The 20,629-nt window shown below is 26.8% G+C and overlaps 1 protein-coding gene across 1 annotated transcript; it reads left to right on the forward strand.

The window, feature by feature from the left end:
• The first annotated feature begins 16,817 nt into the window (after positions 1-16,817).
• Positions 16,818-20,257, forward strand: LOC107173292 (retinal homeobox protein Rx-B-like). Its single transcript, XM_015523776.2, has 6 exons — positions 16,818-16,962; positions 17,092-17,226; positions 18,333-18,444; positions 18,510-18,636; positions 18,699-18,784; positions 19,384-20,257. Exons 1-6 carry the CDS (start codon positions 16,888-16,890, stop codon positions 19,539-19,541), a joined length of 693 nt encoding a protein of 230 aa, XP_015379262.1. The 5' UTR covers positions 16,818-16,887; the 3' UTR covers positions 19,542-20,257.
• Positions 20,258-20,629: the final 372 nt, after the last annotated feature.

The following is a 20,629-nucleotide window of genomic DNA, read 5'->3' on the forward strand; positions in this document are numbered from 1 at the left end:
TAAGTGCGTTTGAATTTTAAAGTTTTACGTAACGATAACGATTTATCCTCAAACGATTTAAAATAGTTGTTATTATTCAAAAAGTATAAGTCGTAGATACTTGAAAATTTTACCAGTTATTTAGATTGACATTTTCTATACATGATTTAATTTTCAAAACATTTTGACTTTTTTTGAGATATTAATAGACAACTGAAATTTTCAATTTTTCTGAAAATTTTTTTTTTAAGTGTCGATAAAATTTTTTGGCCCAATAAAAATACTTGAAAATTTAATACAAATTTTCTCATAAGTTATTAAAAAATTATAAGAATACATAGGCGCAATTTTTTTAATTAGCATTGAAGTTCAAATATTTACAAAAATTCGTCAAAACCATGAATATTTGCAAATTATTTTGTAGTTCAAAATTCATAAAATAGTTTGTATTTATAACTAAAGATTAAAAATACAAAACTATGTTTTCCATAAATTTTCCTTCAAGTAGCTTTAGAGAAAACTCGAAGCTTCATTATAGGAAAAATTTTAATTGCGTTTGAGTTTTAAATTTGTATGAAATCAGGTATATGTTTATCTAAGATAATATAAGGTATATGAATTATGATAACTATACATGCAATGTTTTTGGAAAAATTGATTAACCATGCCTTTTTCAAAATGCGTCCTAATTGAAAAATAATATATTTGTTTAAAAATAGAATATATGACAATATTTAAATATACTATATCCTAGACTGACAAATCATCTCCGACCTCCGTTCAGAATCATTTTTCGTATACAATGATACATATCATCGCATTCAAATCTAACATACCCTAGTCAGAGGTCCACCCCGCCACCTAATGTACAGCAGAGCGACATCCACTTACCCACTTTTTTTTTGTGTCTGATATTACGTTTTAGCCGGGGCAATAAAAGTGCTTCGATTTTCGACTTCAGTACCTTGTTCAATCAGAAAGTAACCATAGATACATGCAATTTTCCCCGAATATTTCTACATATAAAATCTATCCACCATGCAATGTTCAAAAGATTTTGACTTAAGTTGAACTATTTATAGGCATATGCAATTTTCGATATTTATTATTTTTTTTTTTTAAATTAATATCGATAAAAATGTATTTGTCGGGTAGAAAAGCCTGAATATTTAATACAAGGATTCTAACATATTGTTACAATAGCAGTTGCAAAATAAAAGAAATACATAGTTACAATTTTTTTTCATAAGCATTCAAAGTTTGAGTTTTGACAACATATTATGTAAAAATCACGAAAATTCATAAATTATTTTATGCTAGAAATTCATTAAAAATTTTCCTTTTATATCTAAGATTTGAAAATTTAATACATGGCTCCTATCATATTTTTACAATAGCAGTTGAAAAATAAAAGAAATATATAGTCACAATTTTTTTTTATAAGCATTTAAAGTTCAAATTTTGACTAAATACGTAAAAATTACGGCAATGTTCAAATTATCTTAGATAGGAATTCATAAATGTTTTTCTTTTTAATTCTAAGATTTGAACATTTAATTCAAGGCTCTTATCATATTTTTACAATAGCAGTTGCAAAATAAAAGAAATACATAGACACAATTTTTTTTTATAAACATTCAAAGTTTGGGTTTTGACAACATACGTAAAGATCACGAAAATTCATAAATTATTTTATGCTAGAAATTCATTAAAAATTTTCCTTTTATAACTAAGATTTTAAAATTTATAATAATCTATAATATATTCTAGACAGATAAACCGTTTTCGTATACAATGATATAATACCTATCATTGGATTCAAATTTAATTCCATCCATTACAGTACAGCAGAGCGACATCCACGACTTACCCGCCTTTTAAAATTTTTTTTAACTATTAAATTTGATTATTTAATATTTATTATTTTTAAAAGTATTCTAGAATGACGCAACGTATCTCCGCTCATCGTTTTTCATAAGTAACGATTTATTATTATTTAACAAAAAAATAACATATCCATTATCCATTACAACGGCATGCTTGACCACTATATAAACTGTATAACAGAGTGGTACTCGCTTGTCTACCTTTTTTCAATTGAAACTATGTATAGCAATACAATGTATAAAAATTTATCTATATATAAAAATAAAACTGTTGATTCTTATTCGCCCAAATGTTATTTTTGGTGAAATAATCAATCGTCCAGACGATTTATAACTATTCGCCCAAACAGATCACAGTTTGGTTAAATTGTTCCAAACGGTCTATCAAATATATTCTTATTTCTTAACTTGAATTCGATATTATATTTTTTATATCTATACAATTATTATTATTATTCCCCATTAGATGAAGTAATGCCTCGTTGTATCGACATTCTAGTCCGACAGTCCACCAAAAATTCTTTTGATGTCTTCCGCAGGATATGTCAGTAAGATGGCAATGGACATTCCCTGTTTTTAGATATTTTTTTTACAAAATTGACTAGTCAAGTGAAATCTTGTTTTAAATTTTCAATCTTAAGCTGTAAAAGTTGTACGTTTTATACATTTTTAGCAACTAAATATATTGCAAATCTTTTATTTTATAAATTTTGTCAAAAATTTTAACTTTAAAAGGTTTTTTAAAAAACGTGCCTATGTATTTTTAATATATTCCAACTATTATTATATTATAAACGTATAAGGAACATTGTATTCAATTTTCAAGGTTTTTGACACAACGAATAAAATTGTATTGACATTTATAGAATAAAAAATTTAAGAAAATTGAAAATATCTATAAATAACTTTAAAAGAGTAGAAATATTTTTTAAATGTTATCAAGTATAGGAAATGCCAATATAAATATTCAGTTTAATTTAAATTAATTTCACATTCAGTGAAAATATATCAACGATAATTAGTTATAGAGTTATACCAATATCTAAAATCCAATTTATCAAAAATTGATTTTGCGTAAAAATTCCCGTTTTTCCTTATTTTTATTTTTGTTTATCCCTTCGCTTTAGAAAAGAACTATAAATTTTAAATGTTGACCTCCCAATTGCACCAACTAGATTCACTTTCCCACCTGCAGAGAAACTATTGAAGTCCTATAGGTATGCAATTTACGTAAAAATAAATTATTCATGAACAATCGCTTAAAAATCTTTAAAATAATACAATAAAGAAAGTATCTAAATATAATACTGTTTTTAGTAATTATTTTTCATTAGAACACTTAAAATTCGTGAGAAATAACTTTTATTTAAGTGTTAATCACTAAAGATATATTTTATTTATTTTGTGGAATTCAACACCTGCTACCAAATATTGAATTCTTATTTGTATTATAAAATCCTAAACATTGATGAATAATTCATAAGTTTAATGTTAATGACAAGTTTTAAGATTTGACATGAATATAATCTTTTGTTAGACCGACCAATTTTAATTTTATACCTTTCTAAAACTATTACCACATAAACACAAACGACTTCTTTTTGTATACATAAATATGAAGAGTACTGGCAGAATTGCATTTGTGACTATTTATAAGAAAAAGTAATACATTTTGAATGGATTAAAAAAAAATTAATTAAATATTATTTTTAGTATTTGAATGTTAGACACTTGACATTTTCATCAAATATTAATTTTAGCATCTTCTAGTTTTGGTATACGTTTCCGAAACATTATATTTCAGTATAAAATATGATTATGAACTAAAATTTATAAACGTTTGCACTTAGGTACTATTTTTAAAAATCGTGAAAAGTTATTAATTATTTTTATGTAAAAATGTATGAAAATATTAATATTAATATCTAAATATCTAATCATGTTTAATAATAATTGTATACAATTGTTTACATCTTCGTAAGTTATTTATGGTTTGTTACAGTAATTTAAACATATCGAAAATAAAATATATAAGCATTTAAAAATATTTGATGACTTTTTGGAATAAACAAAAGTCAAACTATTGGATTTAGTTTCTACCTCGTGAAATTATGCCAACCTATATATATTTGCTCTTTTAAATTAATCCTTTTCATTAGAGAAAAAATTTGAATGTTTCAAAAGAACTTTTGTTCTTTTTACTAACCCTTGTAGGCCACCATTATAAATACACTTATTCAATTTTGTAGCCACAATAAAATGTATGTGTATAGCATCTATATGAATATATGCCTAATGTTTTTAAAACATTTATAGATGTTATAGGTAGATGTAGGTATACAAGTATGCAACCATTGAACCATTTTGAACCATGTAGAGACTAACACATAATTAGTTTCTTGTTGTTTTTTATTTATTTATCACGAATTCACGAACGCTCAGTTCCATCGGTTCAAAACCAAAAACTATATACAAGTAACAAATTATGAAAAACCAAGAAAGTTTTAAGACTGGTTACTCATCTTTTCATAAGATTTTTGTGACTTTGTGTGTATTAATTTAGACGCTTATAATGCGTGTTCATTCTTTCAGAGCTAATTAAATACGAAACAGTATTAATTAACTACTATACCAGTAACCACCATTACTGCAGGCACCATCAAAAGATCTTATATTTTATATAGGTACGTAGTCCATCGAGTCTTTGAACTTCTACAACCAGTATTTCACTTAATTTCACCATTGCTTATTTCACAATAATTAGCGCTTAAAATAGTGTATTATGAATAGATACCGTAGTCTTTTATGTTACTTAGGTGAAATTAGATATTTTTTTACACGCGCTTTCTTAAAACAAAAATATTAATTAAAATAACAGCAGATTCGAGAGACTTTTTTTGCTTTCCGTGGGAGGATAAATAAACGATGACAATAACAGTTCGCACAATACACGTGATAATAGCGCAGAAATAGTTTAGATCGGGTGGGATGGGATGGAAGTGACACTGGCGAAACAAACGATATTTCAATTTGCATTAAACATTTTACTTCTAGTGAATAGAAAGAAAAAAATGGTTCTTGGATAGAGAGAGGGATGTGTGAGAGAACGAAATGTTTTAATGAAAATTATTGCACTCCTTTCACAAATAAACCAACGGATTTTAAAAACTTACTCGGATTAAAATGTCGGCGATTCCAAATTAAAAAAGAAAAAAAGAGGTGATTGTATTTTCACGATGAACCTTCTCCCACTGTAGATGGATAAAATAAACGGATGGCGTGAGTCATGGAACAATAGAAACACAAACAGTATTTAATTCATTACTTATAAAAGTTACATTAGTGGATGGGCAAAACGGAAGTTTGAATTTTATAATAAATTCACTCAAAAATTATTAAAAAAAAACATTACCTAAGTGCGTATACTTATACTTTTTATAACTAAAGTAAAATGCATTTTTATCTTAGTGTAATATTATGTTCAAATATGAAAATTAAAAATAATGTGTTGAAATATATAATATTCTATACTTATACTCAAACGCTAGGCGGTAGGTGGTATGCTATATACATGTTATATATTCTTTTTCTTTTATTTATAATGTAATTATTTATTAACAATTTAAAAATTTTCTTGACACAATATTAACAAATAAGCATAAAACGCGGATACTTATAAGTTAAAGTAGTTTGTATTATAATATATTGTGTATTATCCATATTAAAATAATGCTTTCCATAACTTATGCTTGAAAAATGGGTATGAATAAGACTTATAATAATAAATGAATAAGATGTTAAGTTATAATAATATATTATATGAAATCGTAAAAATAATTTCATCGTGATAAATCAAATCCTCAAAATCGTGTAGCTTATAATATTACTAACCTCATATTACTCATACACCTAGTTAGTAATCTACTATAATAATAATACATTGCTTCATATTTTTACAATAGAAATCGTGTAATACGTCGTCGATTACTGTTATAACTTAAGGATTGACATTCAATTTTTTTTCGTATGGCGCTATGTCTGAGAGTATAGGTACGAAGGCCTAGTTCTTATGCCTATTTATTCAATTGAAATAATATACAGATTTGAATAACGTTTATTATAAATATTAAAAATACAAATCCCATTAATTTGTATAGAAATGTACGCAAAAACAGTAATTAGCTTTGCTATAGTATTCGGTATAAATTAATCTAGCAACATTTTTTCGAGGTGTGGTTGTGAAAATATAGATATCTAATAAATTAAGCGACTGGTTTCTAAACTATCATATTACCAATTATAGATGTGTATTTGAAGTTTTTTCGGAAAATGAAACACATTTAAATATTAACATTGATGTATAGACAATAGACATAATGTTTTATTTTGTCATTGATTTATTATGCCGTCATGACATTTATCATTTGGGTGTTTTATGAGTAGTAACTCACAGTAAGTATTATTTCGTCTTTAAGTATAGGTACGAATATAATATAAGGATATAATTATTTATTTTTGACAAGATTGCAGATTACCTAATATGCATTATTTAAACATAATGTATTCTGTTATATACACTAAGCAATAATGCTCATAATTCTTGTCTCTTAATAAGATTAGCTCGTTATTAATTATGTAAATAAATCAACGTTTACAAGTCTTCTTATATTATTCTAAACATAAAGCGCATTTATATGCATTACAATTTACAAGTAGGTGTACGACATACGTATTATATAAGAATATAAACTACCCATTGTGTTTTAGTACCAGGTAACGTAACTAAATATTTTGATTAATAGTATCTACTTAATAAATTATAAGATATAATCAAAACATTAGTAACAATTAATTAATAGATAATACACATTTAAGAACATTGATGAACTAAAATAGTGAACATCTGAAAATAACAATCCTGGAATTAGTGAAATTATAAATCAGAACAATAAGTAATATTTATCATATTAGCTAAATTGAATCTGTTCAAACAATAACTTAAATAATATATTGGTTATCCATATTGTTGGTATGGGACCGTAGCTGGTTATTATAACAGGAATACAATGATTTTGAAATCAACTTCTGTCTTTTATTAATAACATTATGCAATAACAAGACTCAAGCTAATAAAGAACGAAATAATTAGATTATTATAGTGAAAGGTGGTGTAAGTTGGTTAGGTGCACTAACTCGCAAATTAAACGATATTACTATTGCGTTTTCACTCTCGTAGCCACTTGGCTTTCAAACAAAAAATATTATAGTATTAGCACACCCTGTTTTAAATTAGCACCCTCAAATAATGATTGTGTTTATGTATCAAAAACTTATTCTATCTAAAAAACAAACTAAAATGATAAAATGCATACCATAAGCACCCTTAGTTTTTTTAAATTAAAATTGCGCCTATGCTTTTCAAAATATTTCTTTATCAAGACACGTGTTAATTATTAACAATTACCTATTATATTCTAAGTACGTGTGTATCAAATATTTATTTTACATGTTGGATGTAAATAATTTTATTATTCATGTATGATGTATTGATAAGTATTCAATTATTGATATTAAATTACGTCACTAATATTTTTTTTATAGGCCCTACCATTATTATTCTGCTCCCAACAATTTAAATCTCACGTTAAACTATTTTGGCCAACTAATAAACGCCAAAAGCGCAAAACACTTCAATCTCAGCGATAAGCCTACCCTCCGGTGTCTCAAGCGTGGACGTGGGCGATGCCCGTTTCCATCAAAAGTGTATCTTTCCCTTTTCCACCAAATAAAATAATTTACCAAGTTTTTACCAAAATCACTTTTTAATCAGTTTAGCCATCACAGAATTATAAATTTAAAAAATTACGTTTTACTTTAATACACTCGCAGTTTTTAATGCACTATTTAAATTTTAAAGTGTGCAACCTTTTCACTTGTTCATAAAATATTGTCCCGACTCCCGTTAGATATTATCATGGTTAATCGACATAAATGATAAGTACAATAACAATTTAACATACGATTAAATACGATAAACGTACAATATACATTGATTATATTGTGTATATATTTATAATTTTATATATATATATATTTACATTTTACATCAATCTGAAAAACTCATGAAAAGTATAGGACTGTTCTACGATTGAAAAAAAAATTCAACCAATTATACAGGGTGATTCTTTTAAGTGGGTAAACTAATTATCTCGAAAAGTATTTACTATTTTCAAAATATTTTTTTACATGATTTCAAGTTGTTAAAAAACCAACGTTTTTATTAAAAAATTATATTTTTAAATATTTTTATCCTTATCATTTTTTTAAGTTTTTTACTTTTTTGAATGACAACATAGAGTTTTAATTCCATATTCCAAAGCAGAATATTTTTCTAAGTATTTTGATTCATAATAATCGAATCTAGGACGAGTAGTTTTTGAGTTATAAGTATTTAAAGTTTAGATTGGCAGAGTGGAGTGGTACGGGGTTACCCCGCAAAATGTTTGTCCACTACTCCGCTTGTCTAAACTTTAAATACATATAACTCATAAACTACTCGTCCTAAATTCGATTAGTATGAATCAAAATACTTAGAAAAATATTCTGCTTTGGAATATGAAATTAAAACTCTATGTTGTCATTCAAAAACTTAAAAAATGATAAGGATAAAAAATATTTAAAAATATAATTTTTTAATAAAAACGTTGGTTTTTTAACAACTTGAAACCATGTAAAAAAATATTTTGAAAAAAGTAAATACTTTTCGAGATAATTAGTGTACCCACTTAAAAGAATCACCCCGTATACCTACATGAGTAGGTACAGTATAGCTAAATACACTAATATGTCATTTTTATTTTAATTCAGCATTAGTTTTTTAAATAAACTTATTACTGTATTAAAAGTTTTAATATAAGCGTAGCGTATACAATAATTATTCTGGTAAATTAATCGTGGTTAAATAAGGTAGATCTCACTTGATGGAAAAGGGAAAGATGCACTTTTGGTGGAAACGTGTTACACCCGTGGACGTCCTCATGATGTCCTTTCTCAACAACAATAATATCAATAAATAAAAAAAAAACTTAAAAAAAAGGAAAATACTACACCTAGTTTAATTAATTATTCTATTTTATATCATTATTTATTTATTTATCGATGGAAATGATTGTAATTTGTTGTAAATATTGAAATTAAATTAAGCTTACCAATTATATATTATATGTTATATATTTTCTATTATATTATTAATAAGTTTGATGGCCCTGTATGTCAGTAACCACTTTAAAATAAATAAAAAAAAAACTATTATTATTCTACATAAAAAATAATTTATTTCTCACAAGAATCCATCTAACCAAAAATAATTAATTATTATTCGTTAGGTATAGTTATAATCAGTGAATAATTCCAACAGTTGTATGTAAATATAGCGATTACGGATTATAACTAGACAGTATTGAGGGACAGATAATATTGTAATTTGTCATTGACGTAGGTAAATCAAAATAAAGAATAGTTAAAAAATGAATACAAATCTCCCAGAAACTAGGTAAAGCCTCCCAACCTAGATCTCTAGCCATGTATGCACAATTACGTGCTGTCTTTATTTTTGATATCGCTGATATAAATTGTGGTCCAGGCACGCGCGGGTTTCCATAATCATAGAATCGGTAAACAATTTTTCGCGGAGTATAACAATATGGATATTGTAAAAGTAAGGTAAAGCGTATAATAAAAAATATATAATGATAAAAATACTCGATTTTTTAGTTCTTCTTTTCTTTTTCTTTTTTTTACGGACAAACGATAATTATTATTTTAAAACTATCCGTAAACATCTGTTTGCATATTATTATTATTATTATTATTACTATTATTGTGTTCCGTTCGTGGTGCACAATATAATAACATGTAAATACGCGTCGGCGGTGGAGGCGGTGTCGGTGGTGTAGGTAGAAGAGGTGTGGTGGTGGTGTATACGTTGTTATATTATACGCACAATGGTTGGGCGGGATCGGTTTTTAGGGTTTTATGATTAAAAACGGCTGCGGTGGCGGTGGCGCGCGCGGCCCATTGTTAAAGGGCTTGGCCAGAAGATTATGAAAACATCATGAACCGAATATTCTCATTCACTTCATCGCAGTCAGTCAGTCAAAAGTCTTTGTCTGCAATAACTCCCATTGTTGTTTTCTCTGTGCGGCTCTGTTCGTTGTTGTTCGTTCGTTTATTATCATTACGATTATTACGATTATGATTATTATGATTATAATTTCACGTTTCTCGCGCACTCCGCCGGCCGTCACCACCTCTCCACACCTACCTCCACCCCCACACCCACCACCACGTAATGTGCATCGGAGACTTGATGAATTCCCCGGACGATTTCCATCCGTCTCCGATACGCACACCATCGCGCCACCACCGCCGACGCCATCGCCCGTCACAGCCATACCACCCCTTTGGCCGCGGCACCACCCCTTTGGCGTAGGAGCGCGTTTAATCAGAAAAAAAAAATATGAAACGGATTTCTTACCGCAAACACCGGAACGCCAGTCTATTAGCCTAATGGGAAGAGCCTCTCGCGTAGACAAAAGGCATGTTTGTCTAGTCCCCGCGCGCGTAAAACACTGTTTCATCAGACTGCGCTGCGAATGCGACGCGCGAACAATAACTAAAGAGAAGAAAAGAAAAATGGATAGAAAAAAAAATTTCATGATAAAAGCGCGTCACGTCCTCCGCTGGGAATTTCGCTAATTTTCGTCGCGGTTTTTTTTTTTCAGTTATCCATAGAGTATTTCTACCCTAAGTAGTTTCATCGTGTAACCGAATACGGTCGTTTTATCATCGTGTCCTATAAATATGATAACAATATTCTCCTCCCGTCTGCGCCGAGTATTGACGACGAAATGTACCTATAGGTATACATATAAATGTTACCAGCTGTATTATGATATGTGTACGTAATGTAAATCCGAATATACCTACAACACTTCAATAATACGCATTGACACTGCAGCGATATTATTGTTATTATATGTTTATAATAATGTCGCCGTCGTCACAATATAATATATGAGACATAATAGTATGTTACATATTTATATTTTTACAGATTACATATTTATATTTTTACAGATTACATATTTATATACCTACCTACTATACGAATGGGGTTAAAATGTCACATTGTGGTTCTCGTCAGTACACTCCTGAAAATTACACTCGAACGAGTGTATTTGAATGCATTATATACATTTATGTCAAAGCATCGATTGGCCTAGAATTTTCTTTACACCTATAGCTAGGTACGTTATTTTTTTTCAGTCATGTTTTTTTTTATTTTCAGTATAATATCGTCTATATGCTTTATGTGTGATTAAAAATATACAGTCATTGACAAAACATAAACACCTATCTTAATTTTTAGTATATATTTGCTTGAATATTCACTGTATATTATATTATCTCTAAAATATCCAAATTTACGTACAACACACATAGTCCAAAATCAGCCAAATCTAAATTTTACCTATCAATTAATAATATATATTTACAATAAATGATTTTTATTTAAATAAAGTAGAACCGCTATTTAACAAATTTTGAAATTTGAAGGTTCTTTAAAAAAAAATGTGTGAAATAGAAATTTTTTATTAAAATAATATTTTAATATATATATTAAAATATTAATAATTTTTTATTTGGTATATAAAATGCATGAAAATAATACATAATAACACATAATATCAATAAATAATTAAAAATAAATTTAAATTAGCTATATTAAGTACCTATGTAAATTATAGTTTTTTTTTTATTCTTTGTGGTCGAAGAACATTGTGATATCCTATATTAATATTGTTAAATTAAAATATTATATGATATTATTATAAAGGTTCAGTGTGAATACCACACTTTTAAATTTCGTACTACACAAAGTCACAAAGTGTTCCGTTGTACCTACACATAATTTTAGGGTCTGAATATAGAATTATTATTATATAGATAGAATATGATAAAAGGTTAAACAAACTAAAAATATATTATAGTATAGGACCTGGTGGGCACGCGGTAAAGTCGAGCGCAGCGTATAGCTCAATCGATTTAAAAAAGAAGTTATAAAAAGGGTGATAACAAAATTATTTATACTTTATGGGTATGTGATAAATGTAAGTGCATCGTATTGATTAAAACGATATTTTTTAATCTTCAAAACGACTGAAAGGATGATTGATTTATATTGTTAGTTTGAGAACAATTCAAAACATGAAAAGAATTTAGAAAGTAATGGTGGTTAGTGAGCAATAATAAAATATGAAGTACAATACATAATAATACATTGATTTCAGACTTCCAGAGTAACGACGACGACAACAAAAATTACAAACTGTTAAGTTAAAAAATCTAAAGCGTAAATATACTTTAATAAAATTTAACGAATCATTATTACTATTATTATTATTATTACATATTTATTTAAGATTTCAACATTCTTAATAAAATCTATACAATAATTTTTAGATAACCATAAATGTTTAGAATGATTTATGGTCAGTAAAATCAAATCAAAATATTTATAAACTTTTGCAGATGAATAATATTAGATTCTGAGCGGAGCGATGAATGTATTGATTTTACCATGATGTGTGTTTTTATTTTTATTTGTTTATATTTAATTATTTTTTTGTGTTTCATCACGTTTTGGGACAGTAAAAGTGCTTCGATTTTTGACTTCAGTTCGATCAGAAAGTGAATCTAATTGGTACTTGGTACTTTGGGGGGGGGGGGTCAAAAGTACAAAATTTTAATATTTTTCTAAATAATCGGAATAAACAAACTAAAAACTAAGGAAAAACGTTTTCGACAAAATCGATTTTGGTTTTTGATGTAACTTTAAAACAAATGACCTTAGATATATGAAATTTTCACCAAATGTTTATATAAATATATTCTATCCACCATGCAATTTTCAAAAATGTTCGAATTAAGTTGAACTATTCATAGGCATATGCAATTTTCGATCATTATTAGTTGTAAAAAAATGAATATTGGTAAAAATTTATTTTTTGGGCAGAAAATCTTGAAAATTTAATACAAGGCTCCTAAAATATTTCTACAATAGCAGTTGAAAAATAAAAGAAATACATAGTCACAATTTTTTTTTACAAGCATTCAAATTTTAATTTTGACAACATACGTAAAAATCACGAAAATTCACAAATTATTTTAAAGCTAGAAAATTCATAAGGATTTTTTTTTTAAATCTAAGATTTGAAAATTTTTAATAATATATCCTAGACAGATAAACCGTTTCAGCTCAGAATCGTTTTTCGTATACAATGATATAATATCATTGGATTCAAATTTAATTCCATCCATTACAGTAACCCACTTGTAACCTACTGTACAGCAGAGTGACTTTTTTAAATATCATTAATCATACAATGATACGTCTAATTAATTATTAAGTGAAAAAATAATACTACCTATGTATAATATTCTAATAAGTTTTCATAAAATTAATCACGAATTAATTATAAAAAAGGTAGGTAATTTAGAATTTTACTTTTGTTTTTTTTTCCAATAGGGTAGTTATAAATAATTATGAGAAAAAATAAAAATGTTATTTCACAGAATAAAGAACTCATAACTAAATAGTAAGTAAATGTGCAGATTACACAATTTTAATCATTTTTTTGCGTTTAATATTTTTTATACATTAGTTATAAATAATATTATTAACATAGGTACACATAAAAGAACTCTTTATAGAAGGGGATTTAGTGGTAGACGTATTATAATCACATTTTTAAGGGCCCTTGTAATATCTATTGAAAAATATCTAATCATGTTAACTCAAATCCTTTTTGATGATAATTTTCTTTTATGCCTGCACCTATTCGGAAAATCATACTCATTTGTTTACAAATAATTTATTTAACTCCTGTATTTATATAGAAATTGTAGACATTATTCAGGTATAAATGAAATGTTATTGAAAAATTAATCATAAACTTAACAAAGAATATAATTCGTTAAAAACCTTTCGACGGCGTACATTAAACAAATTAATTTGAATTAATGGGGTTTACTTTTCTTTTCATTTAATTTGAATTTTCGTATCAGTTATGCATAATTAAAAATTAACATTATAAAAAATCATAAATCATATTATATAGTAATGAATGAATTTAACAGATTTTTTTATCTATCTATAGAATATAGATTTCTAGATCTTTTATGATAAATTAGCCAGTTTTATTATGGTATTGGAGATCCATTAAAATATTCCACGGCAGCATATTTTTTTAATAGTTGGAAATGTATTATAAATTATTCAAACAAAATCATACGAGTACCCACATGACACATGCCATAACTTTAAATAATAACATGTCAAAGTGTAGAACTATAATAATATTATTAATTATTATATTAAAACAAATACCCATTTAATGTATATTTAATAGTGTTTAAACGTAACTTAACGATTTCAACAGCTCAATGATATAGTTAATAGAAGTATGTTTATTTTATTGAAGTACGTATGCGTATATAATCGTTCACAATAGTTGTATAGCATAGCAAAAAACATTTTGTCAGTCGATGACTATCGTAATAGCACAACAGATGTCCATTGCCTTTTGTCAATCGAGTTGTTTTGTTATGAATATTACTTACAATAAAGAACTCCACGTGATATCCACTTCACCCTCAACAGATTTAAAACTGCAATACGAATTAAAGAACGGAGCAAATTATGAAAACGGATTGATTAAAATCATGGAACATGTAATTATTACTTGTTGAACATTTTGTTTCTGTCCCTCCTTCGCGTCACCCTTATTTGAATTTTATTAAATTCGGACAACAGAACCAGAACCCCACAACCCTTCGACCATTGTGGACATTTTCAAAAGACACGCCTTTATTTCATTTACTCATCTCTTTTTACTAGAGGCGGATAATGCGTATATGCGCACTGTGCAGCGCTGAAAACCCTCAACATAATAATAGCGTTGGGTATACAAAAATAAATCAATTGGTCACTTGAACAGTTGAGCGTGATGTATACACAATAATATGTATTATATACATATCTATTCAAATTATATTACAGCATGTAGATGCATAAAACAACAGTAGTTGTAGCTAATATAATATATAGGTAGCTGCACAGCGCAAAGTAATGTAGCTTTTATAAAGGTTTAATTCCAATAAGTTTTATTTTAATTAGATTAGCCCACTATTTAATTTATCATTTTATTTTTTAAGCAATTTAAAATAAGATTGCCTTGGGGAAATAGCCTTTAGCCTTTAGCTTGATAGCCGCTGTATGTTTTTGTTACTTTGTGTATTTCGTAATTATCCAAACTATATTTTTAATATTACCTTTATACACATACACACTAAACTTACCCTATACTTCAATATACTATTTAAGCATAAATTAAGCCTATAGAATGCTATACATAATTTTAATTCCCCATGTAGAGTATAACATTTCAATCATCTTTGAACGATTCTAAGCAAATGGTTTTTTTTTTTTTTTGTGAAATGATATATATTGAATAACAACAAATAATTAAAGTTTGTATTTAACTGAAACAAATTCTATCGTATCGGATTAAAACTGTCGAAAAATGTTCCAAATTTTTTTGAACATTGATTCTTTAAACGCTACTTTCAGGAAACGAGGTAAAAATGTTCAATGCGTGAGCTTGTGACTTAATTAATATAGACATTTTGATTTGACTATATTTAAAGTTATACACTTTCTACACTCATTTTTAAATACATTCCTAGTTTAAGATAGAAACTGCAAAATTGACAATCTTAACGTTTTGAGATCAGTCTATAAACATTTATTTTTAGTTTTGGTAATATCCGATTTATGAATCTTCTCACCTGCAGTCAGTGGCGTAATTCGGAAAAAATCAAAGGGGGTAAAACCTTAGCACAATGTAATATGGAAATGGAATTAGATATTCAAGTATAAAAAAGACAAAATAATAATAATATTATCAATTGTGATTATTGTAATTTCTTATTGATCTTAACATCACCTCCCGTTCTTGTAGTCATAATCACGATTTCAAGATAATATTATTAAATCGTGTTCATATTTCATGCAATGATAATATTATTAATATGTTATTTTTTATGCTAATTTAACTAATGCGATAATTGCAAATTTGCAATAACATTTACTATAGAAACATAAAATAAATGTAAACTTCAATAAAATAATTTGAGTAATTTAAATTATGCTAAACAATATATTACATTCATTCTTAATTTATGATAATTCAAATATTTCTATTAATGGATAACCTGGGGGGATTATACTTTTGACCCTCTCAAAATTGTCAGGGGACACTGGCCAACATTTGCCCCCCCCCCCGTAATTCAACAGGTTTGTAAACCTGCTGTTCTAAAATGAATTTTCACGTAAAAAAATAATTTTATCAATCTGTACATAAAAAAATGAATATAAATAGTTTATAACACTAAACACTTTATTGATTATAATTTTTAAATCATTAAAATTCATTTTTTTCGTTAGAAATTAATCTAAAACTATCATAATAATGTATTACACTTTCAAAAATACAGTTAATACATAAGTATGCATAATATTAAATACATAATACATTAGGTATTATTATGTCTCGTCATCATTTGTTTATTATGAACTGTGTATGTTAGGTCTTATTTAATACGTATGATTTATGAAAATTGCAGTGCATTCATGTGCATCCAGACGAAATTATGCGAAAAATACTCGTAGTCATCCAACTTATAAGATGTATATAATAATAAGTATTTTACTGTTATTATATGTGCTTACAACGCAATTATCGTTGAGGAGGGGTACACGGGGCGCGACCGTAACAAACGCAGCCATTGGCTGAGGACCGCATCCAATGGGGTGGTTTTGTCGGTTTGTAATTTCTGGAGGGATGTTTGTACTGTCAGTTAAATTTCGAAATCATAATCATCCCCGTCGTTGTGCGCTATGGCTGGAGGACCCTACTTATCGCCGCTACCCGGCGATCTTTTATCGGAGTATATGTTTGGTAGACGAAGACAGGCAAGTTCGCATATCATTTACTTTTTTTTTTTTGCGTTTCTAATAATAATTACGAGTAGTCTGTTGTACATTTACCAACCATATTAAGAAATTTATTAAGAAATAAATTATTATTGTTATTGTAAATAGAGGAGAAACCGTACGACGTTTACGCCACAACAGCTTCAAGAACTCGAAAGTCTTTTCCAGAAAACTCATTATCCAGACGTGTTTTTGAGAGAAGAAGTAGCTCTACGAATTAATCTTTCCGAAGCTCGTGTACAGGTCAATATTAAACATTTTTTTTTTTTTTTTGTAATATTATCAAAGTACTATCTACTCGAATACGATCCGTACAGCGTTATTTCAAAGCAATCGTTTAATTATTTAATCATTTCAAACAATTTTGTTTCTTTTCCTTACAAATCGTCACGTTGTTATAACATATTTAGTTTAATGTATACATGTAGACCATAGAGTATATTTTTTTTTCATGTAATCATAATATACAACACATTTTTCATTAAAAATTATTTAAAGTGTTGTTAATTGTTTTTTAAAACTATTAACTATTTGATTTAGATACGTATACATTATATACCTTCATAAGTAGGTACACTATACACATAAAAATTCAAAAATAATCATAAATTACCTGGTGTTCAAAATATGATAAAGTCCATTTATTTAATTTATTCAAAATATTTGACATAACACTAAATATTTTTAAAATAAATAATTTTGAAAAACTACGTACCATTAAATAATTAAAGTATAAGTGGCAAATTTTTATTTTTATTAAAAAATATTGAGTCATTTTTAGAAATGTATAAGCTTAACTTAAAAGTTTGTATGCATTGAAAAAAAAACCTATGTTGCTTCTATCCAACTTATTTACCCCACCACCCATAAGCATGCGCACGGGGTAAGGGTAAACGTTTGAATCCCTTTCAACCTGAGGGAAGACAAACATGTAAGTATATAATGTGACAAGAATTATAACATCTTCAAAAAACGCATTTTCATTAAAATATTTTTAAATTTTTTAACATAGGAAGTTTATTATTATTTTCTTACATGAACCAATAATAATAAATATTTTTTAAGGAAATAGTATGATTATTTATTTAGTGTGGCATATTTTAGCTTCTACAACCTATGACTTTATACCATGAGTATTTTTAACATAGTACATTAACATTTATTTGTTTGATAAATAATAATGTAGGTAAAACGTTTTTGAATTTTTACTATGATTTCTATAATACATATTTTATAATATGGGTGACTATATAAAGTGACTATATAGGCTACATGAGCAAATATCACACCTGGATTCAAGATAAATCTATTTTTATTAATTAATTCAATTTAATTATTTTTGATTATAGGTATGGTTTCAGAACCGTAGAGCTAAGTGGCGCAAACACGCACGCCTTCAAATAATTCAAGACGCGTGGAGAATTCGCTGCATGGGTTTGAACACACAATCACTTTTATTGGGTAATTCAATTTTTGAAAAACTTAATCATAGACATATTTTTTCAATGAGTTTAATTGATTCTCAGGTCGTCAAGCACCAGATGGAACAACACGTTTGGCGGACGATAAAGAATCTCCGTCAACGCCTCCAACCCAATCAACTGTAGTCTCTTCACCCACCCATGTACCGGGAAGTTACCGAATGCTTCAAAAGTATGGTTATAAATCACCAGAGAATATAAAATTTGAAAATGTATTAACACGCACACTTTTAGTTTTCAAGTAACAGAACGACCACCATTAGTTGGACCACCGACAAATACAGTTACAACCAAATTGTTCTGCCCGTATTCTTCTACTGGTAAGATTTTTGATGAAATAATTTACTAGGTAGTTCTAATTCAATAAAAAAATTTGTAAATTTTCTGTTATCAAAATAAAAATCTTAAAGTAAGTAATATAATAATACTTTACAATTAAAACATAATAATTAAATTGATTTTTCCTAATGCATTTTTAGTTTAACTTAAAATTAATTTCAATTATGTAGTTCAACTGCAATATATATAACACACTTTATAACACTTAAATACTTAATAATGTACCTACCCAATTAACCTATGATTAATAGTTTTTAATATGAATATCTATTTACAACAATGTTATACAATCATTATAATGTATATAGTGATAGATATTTACTTATATACTCTGTATAACATTATTTTATTTTATATGTAATATAACTATTAGCTATTAAATTGTTCAAATCTACATACATCTTAAGAAATATTCCACTAGATTTTTACCAACCTTTGTCGATATATACTTTTCATATACGTAACCTATTTAACAATTTCTCTGTTTATCATTTTAAAAAAATGACGATAAAATAAGATGTGCCTAAGCCTAACACCATACCATATATTATAATATTTATTTTATATTATCCATTTTTAGAAAATGACATTTCAAATAGACGTTCAGCTCATCACCAAGACTCTAGGTCGGACATGAACGGAAACCTATCTTTGATGGTAGGTTCTGTGGATTTAACATGCTCAAAATCTCGTTCTACCAGTCCTGATGAAGAAAATGACATCAACGTAAATGATTAAAAATATTTTAATCAAACTAAATAATTAAGAACGACAAAATGCAATTTACTTTAAACTTAAGTTTTATTTAAAAATATTATGTACAATTTGAATAATAATAATAATTTATAATAAATAATTAATTATGTACCTACTTAAAAAATATAAATTATCCATAGTATTTTAATCTTTATAATTATATAAACTATTATATTTAAAATTTAAATGTATATGTTAAATTACATGTTAAACAAATAAGTGAGTAATCTTTATGCAAAATTAATTAATTTTTTTAATATAAGTAAAATTTTTAAATTGTAATATTATATTAAAATATTTTTATTTATATAGGTAATTATTTAATTTTTACAAAAGCGACTATAATATTAATAATATGTCTAGTGCAAATTACTAGCGCACCTGCAATATCAGAATTAATAAATCTATATGTTTCTGCTTATTTCTACGAATAAATGTAAATATCTTATAACTCTATTAACTAGTGAATCTACTTCTATTATAACTTAATTATTGTAAACAATGACTGATAATAAAATCATCAAATATAGCTCATTATAATAAACCACTGATATTTCAATGTTATAATATTAATTATTAACATTAATCGTGTATAATATGGACAAATCGTTAATATAATGGTGTAATAGATAGTCACAGGTACTCGTATTTGAAAATTTAACTTTAAATAAGTATCTAAAAACTATGTAAAAAGATAAGTACTTACTTAATAAACTTTGATTTTACATCCAAAATACAGATGTATGATGTCATCTGATTTAGATTAACAGTAATTGTTATAACTTATTTATTGTTAAAATAAATTATACAAAAAAATCATGCTTACCCAAAGAAATGTATTTTAAACTATAAAATATCTACGATCTAATTATATGTTATTATAATCATTAAACACGACGCCCGGACGTTTTCCCGAATCCGTTTCCTGAATGACAACTTGTCCGAAATATCATTCCACAAAAATCAAAATTTGAAAAATATTTTCCCGAAAATCATTTCACAAAAACAATAATCCAGAATTAATTATCACTAATTAAAAATATTATTAGACCATTATAGGTATCTAGGTA

The sequence above is a fragment of the Diuraphis noxia genome, unplaced genomic scaffold (genome assembly GCF_037042655.1).
Source record: "Diuraphis noxia isolate RWA-SAM2 unplaced genomic scaffold, SU_Dnox_SAM2 contig0002, whole genome shotgun sequence".
Classification (NCBI taxonomy): domain Eukaryota; kingdom Metazoa; phylum Arthropoda; class Insecta; order Hemiptera; family Aphididae; genus Diuraphis; species Diuraphis noxia.